This window comes from Brachyistius frenatus, unplaced genomic scaffold, assembly GCF_029030835.1.
Source record: "Brachyistius frenatus isolate BFR_SWC_R1_liver_20210118 unplaced genomic scaffold, ASM2903083v1 Contig_108, whole genome shotgun sequence".
NCBI lineage: Eukaryota > Metazoa > Chordata > Actinopteri > Embiotocidae > Brachyistius > Brachyistius frenatus.
The window spans coordinates 331501-337500 of NW_027210707.1; the positions used below are offsets into that span (position 1 = coordinate 331501).

The 6000-nt window shown below is 40.6% G+C and overlaps 1 protein-coding gene across 5 annotated transcripts in view; it reads left to right on the forward strand.

Annotated features, from left to right (window-relative positions):
* The window catches only part of kcnq5a (potassium voltage-gated channel, KQT-like subfamily, member 5a), a 90717-nt gene that overhangs the window by 64544 nt on the left and 20173 nt on the right, over positions 1 to 6000 (forward strand). For all 5 annotated transcript variants that reach the window (XM_069712264.1, XM_069712263.1, XM_069712265.1 and 2 more), the window contains exons 4-7: positions 290 to 465; positions 1068 to 1193; positions 2360 to 2470; positions 2599 to 2694. In XM_069712264.1, coding sequence (XP_069568365.1) covers positions 290 to 465; positions 1068 to 1193; positions 2360 to 2470; positions 2599 to 2694 — 509 coding nt within the window. The remainder of the gene's footprint in view (positions 1 to 289; positions 466 to 1067; positions 1194 to 2359; positions 2471 to 2598; positions 2695 to 6000) is intronic.

Below are 6000 nucleotides of genomic sequence, written 5' to 3' on the forward strand. Positions count from 1 at the left end.
GGTTCTTTATCGCTCCTTTTTCTTTCCTCCAGTAAGGAAGTAAACAGTCTGCTGGCAAATACAAGCAAAGAAGAAGTGTGGCGTTTTCAGGTTGTAGACAGGATGAAAGAAGAAGACAAATAGAGAGAGAACAGGAAACAAACAGCTTGTAGTGGATCAATAGTACTTCTAAAGGTGATGGATGGGTAGCTGGGTGGATGTATTTAGAAAGTAGGTGAGTCAACCGCAATTCCTGTTGCTAACATTGTGGAACCTGTGACCTTTAATTTTCACTCTTTTTACTCCCCAGACATCATCGTACTTATTGCCTCGGTTGCTGTGGTTTCAGCTGGTAGTCAGGGTAACATCTTCGCCACCTCTGCGCTGCGTAGCCTTCGATTCCTTCAGATCCTGCGCATGGTGCGCATGGACCGCAGGGGTGGGACCTGGAAACTGCTCGGTTCTGTAGTTTATGCACATAGTAAGGTAAGGCGAGTTATTAGTCTGAACTGTCTCTTCATTTCAACTTTCATTTTTGGAGTTGAAATCACTTGTTTAAAAACTACAGTGGTATCCCCTTTTGTCTGTATATTTCCTTCTTAGATTATCTAGGTGGTCTGTTTTTGTCTGTCCAGTTAGGGTTGAAACTGATTCCTAATTGCAGACATGTACTTGTAATATTAACTGAGGAACGTAATTCATTCAAGCTACAAAAACATCTTTGTTGAGAAAATGGATACTGTAAAGTTCACAAGTGGAGAGTTTATTCACAATATGATAATTATAGCAGAGGAGAAAGTATTCATTTACTTATGCAAAAGTACTAAGACCATTCTGAAAGTAAATAAACAAATAAGCAAATAATTTAGGTGTTTTTCTCCACTTTATTGCAGTATACTCAAAGTTATTGCAAAACAATCATCTGTGCTTTTCCGTGACCAGTCCTGCACGGTGAAAAACACAAATTTCTCATCCCCAAACGGACCGACGAACTATCTTTATCTTTCCAACGGTGTGAAACACTGCGTGACTCTTTATTTCTATGAAATTATGTTTTTGTTTTTTTTAATGATGTTTGTGTCGTGCAGGAGCTGGTGACTGCCTGGTATATCGGGTTCCTGGTGTTAATCTTCTCCTCCTTCCTGGTCTATCTGGTGGAGAAAGAATTCAACAAGGAGTTTGCTACCTACGCTGACGCCCTGTGGTGGGGAACGGTGAGCGGCACACACACACACACACACACACACACACACACACACACACACACACACACACACACACACACACACACACACACAACAGGACAAATACAACATCCTAAAACATACAATTTGTCTATTATATCCTTTTAAATGCAGTCGTATCTTGCCTGTGATTTGAAGCTGTTCTGAAACCCAGAAATTTCCAGGCGAAATCCCCAAAAAGCAGCAAAACCAGAGCTCATCTGCTTTTATCTGACAACAGTGATATATTTCCATCTACAGTTTTGGTCTGACCTTAATGACACCTGCGATACAGAAACCAGCAAGAACGGTCTTTACAGTCACACTTGGCTGGCTTCACTGCACTGTTTCCTCCTCTATCCTCCCTTGAAAATTGTGGAAACAGACAAGCAAACAAGAAATGGCCCAATCAATAAATTCAATTTTCTGCAGCTGCCAGGTGCGACTGACCCGTTTGTGGGCTTGTGGGAATAACACTCAGACGCACCTTCCCCTGTTCTGTGGTCTTGGAGCATCTTTCTCTCTGATAGACACTAAAAGCTGTTATGTCACTTTTGTGAAAAGCTGAAGTTTAGCCACATAATGTTATGAGATTTATGAGTCTTTGAAAGTCTGAAATTTTTAAAAGTTTGAAAAGTCTTTAAATCTTAGCAACAGCAGTGAAAGATGACTGACCATCTATGATAATTGTATTCACAAGGTCGCCAAGCTGGTTATCCAGTGTTTTGTTTGACTAGTGTTAACTGTGAAAGCAAGCAAAGCAAATCAATAATTTAGTAATAGAACTGAAGTAATCTGACGATTTAAGTTCAGCATTTTGTGGAGCGAAAACTGAATTTAAATGTAGTATTAAAGTGAACAGCTGAAATCCACACAGCTTGTGTCATCACAAAAACCTCTGAGGCTTCCAATGAATTCGAGGAAAGAAGAAAAAGAAGAAGACGGTGCACCAAAATACAAAAGTTTGTATGTGTGTGTCCTCTTACTTTGGTGAATGTGGACGTCATGTCTGATATCCTCCCAACATACAACACTAATAGCCGGAAATATTTACCACCCACCGTTTCATTTCGGTGTCCCAAATCAGGATTTACTGCAACGCTATAGAATAGATTATTGAATGTCTGTTATAACATGGTTGACCTCTGACCCTTCAGATCACCCTGACAACCATTGGCTACGGTGACAAGACCCCGCAAACGTGGACAGGACGGTTATTATCAGCTGGTTTTGCTCTGCTAGGGATCTCTTTCTTCGCCCTGCCAGCTGTGAGTGGAAAACATGTGACTGATAGTACATTTATTTCTTCAGCGTAATCTACAAAGAATAATGGCTAATGAGAGAAGGGGGAAAAAAATTCAAACGCCGGTCTTGCATGTGTGTTTTCTGCATGTAGGGTATCTTGGGGTCAGGTTTTGCCCTGAAGGTGCAGGAGCAGCATCGACAGAAGCACTTTGAAAAAAGAAGAAACCCAGCTGCCAGCTTGATCCAGGTAAACACACACACACACACACATGCGGAGAACAAACACACTTCACCTCTCAGTGATATTTCGCAGCAGCAGCTGAGGACCGGCATGAAAGCAGAGAACTTTCCTTCCCTTAATATGTAAATGTCCGTGTGTTCGTATGTCGTTCATGTCTGTTTTGAGTGTCTCTGAGCCGCCCGCTGTGTTGGAATAACAGTGTGAGTGTGTCTCCTCTTTCCTCTTTGATGAGTGTGTCAGGAATATGTTGATGTGTGGGTGTGCCTCGCGCCTATCGGATGGGGTTTCATACAGAGTGTGCTTAATACGAGTGTGTGTGTGTGTGTGTGTGTGTGTGTGTGTGTGTGTGTGTGTGTGTGTGTGTGTGTGTGTGTGTGTGTGTGTGTGTGTGTGTGTGTGTGTGTGTGTGTATTTTGCCCTTCTCTGGGCTGACAGGGTGTGCAGTCGATGATGACTAACGGTGTGTGAGGCACGCTGTCGTCTTTCAGGTCCAACAGCAACACACACTGCTGGGATTTATCGGCCGTTTCCATGGCGATTATTCCCCAGGCGGACGCTCTTCCAAACCTTCTCTCATTGTAATACACACAACCGGCGGCGTTGCTTTCTAATGAACAATACATATCTGCTGTGGACTGTGTGTCTGTTCTCTTCTGTCTTACTTTTCTAATTTTTCCATTAAATTATGAAATCCAAATTTTTACTCACGGAAGCCCCACAGTATTGTTTCAGATGTTATCATCATCTGTATTATTAACGATAATATGAAACCAACCACTGTCAAAATACAGAAATATTCATAGTCTGTTGTGTACCAGCTGTTAGACACACAGCTAGACAACAACTTCCTGGGCCGAGCAACACAAGCAATAAATCAGACTTTACGTCCTAAACTCCACAGCTGACCCAGTTTTCAAAGCTACATATTTGGAAGTGGAAATAACCCCGGAGATCTAAATTGTTACCCAAACTGTTTGTTGTCAAAGATTGCATCTGTGTCTGAATCAAAGGGATTTCTAGACTGAATATGTCACCGGAGGCTGACGAGACATCTCTCTTTCCAATCGCACCAACAAACGAAGGCAAGAAGTGTATTTTCTGCCTTAAGTTTCCCATAATCCATTGTGTCAAGTGTTTAATGAAGCAATCAAGCAATTATTGTCAATCACATAATCATGCAAATATATCAGCTGAAATAGACCAGTGGAAATCAACAGCCGGGTGCCAGCCATAAAGTTTTAATGCTGTTTAAAGTGTTGATCAGCCCAGTGTTCATTTAAATGAAAGTTATATGAGTACATGGATACAATTTTACCATCATTCCCAATTTGTAAATGATTCATTATCATTTGTGGTAAACTGGCTACAGTTTCTTGATACTTTTTCATCTGTGATGGCAATTTCCTGATGACAAACATTATATTTTAAAACATTAAATCTTGACTTTGACTGACTACACTGAATATAATTTAGCGATGGACATGTACGGCTCACTGTAAACTCACAATACGGGTGCATACAACTTCTGTTTCCCTTCCAAATAAGTGGTTTAGATGATGGGTAAGATCTCACTATGAAATTGGTGGCATATTTTCATAAATATTCACGTTAATAATTAAATATATCTCAGCAGAGTTTTGTCAGTCCTTCTTGTTATGAATACATATCTGTTGTCAGGCTTGACAAAGACCCACTACGTTAGCAATTAATCCTGTGTGTGTTGACTTTGTGTCTGTTTTATCGGCTCTGTATCAACAACCTGGTCGCTATCTGTTATCTGTCAATCTCATAACATTTTCCTCAACAGGTAAGAGGGAGACGTGGAAGCAGCTTTAATGTGTTCAATTTGTGGATAACTTCACTCTTCTGTCTGCCACTTCACTCCCCCATCTCACACAGCACTCCCTGCTTTAAATCACTGTTTGTTCTGTTTGTCTCTGTTTCTATGCACGGTAGAAAATTACCACTGTCATCGAGCCTGAGTAGCTGGTCAATTCTAAATATCAATTACTGAAACCGTTAGTGAGATTAAATCACCCAATGACTTTAAAATGGCCTCAAGGGGCGCGACACAACCGGCAGCCAAATTTGACCAGCACTCGGCAGGTGGCCGGTGTTCATTTTCCAACCTCTCTGTGTTAAGTGTTTATATTTAGGCATTGGGGTCATACCACAAAAACTTGTAATCACACCTGGCACCATTGAAGAGGCTCAGTCAGCTTTAAATTAATAATGTTTAGGATTTAAAGAAGCCACCTTGTGAAAATGATTGTGTTGGACATTTGAAGTTTCTGCAGAACTTTCTAATCACTTTCATTTGTTTGCAAAGTATGGTCCCTGTTGAACCGAAATTATAAATCCTGCATTTGTTGTATGTTGCTATGAGGATCCCGATGGCATAAAGACCAAACTTTATGACCACACAAACTCAATATGTGGCCTAAATGCACAGACAAATGTGTGAGCACCAATAAACAGAACCCTGTGTCCATTTTTAGACTAGTGTACCAAGCTATTTTCTCAATTTTTGGGGGGGAACTTTATTACAGCAGATTGATTCTGATTAAGTTTCTGTCAGAATTGGAGGGCAATTTGAGCAAAGGCGCACCACCGGTTTGGTCTCAACAGCTCAGTTTCTGGATGGTCCTAACCGGTCATATCCTCCTGCAAGGCTAATAATGTCAGCCTCTCTCTACTGCATCTCTTCAACTATATACTCATATAAATCTGGCTGAATATCCAAGTCAACCAAAAACCCTGTGAAATACACCCTCCTCCGTAACAGCCTCTGCTCCCATATTTTGGGATGCCATTTTCATTGTTGAAAACTAAGACAGCAACAAGCAACAGGAACAAGGTTTTGTTTTGTTTTTGAGGAGGATACTGGTAGAACAACAGATTTTGCAGCTGTTTCCCAGACAGGCAGAGAATTTATTAAGGAATTTTTTTTTTGCATCAATTGACAACATATACCATCAACAGTGTTTGACATCTGCATAAAAGCGAGAATTTTCCCTTTAAAATACATAATGATGTTGCTTCTTGTACCCTGTTAAACTTCAAATAGTATTGGCTGGATTACTGTATCGGCAAACACCCGATGTCCATAGGTCAAAATCTAATCCATCTGTCATCCTGATTTTTTTTTAATTGGGAATTAGTTATTTGGAAAATTTCACTGGTTTTGGCTCGATCTAAAATGTGTCCTAACATTTTAATTGAACCCAAATGGCAAAAAAAAAAAATCAACTGTTTGTCATTGACATGGTCTACTCTTCATATCCACATTGAGGACCTCTGACATGTCTGCCA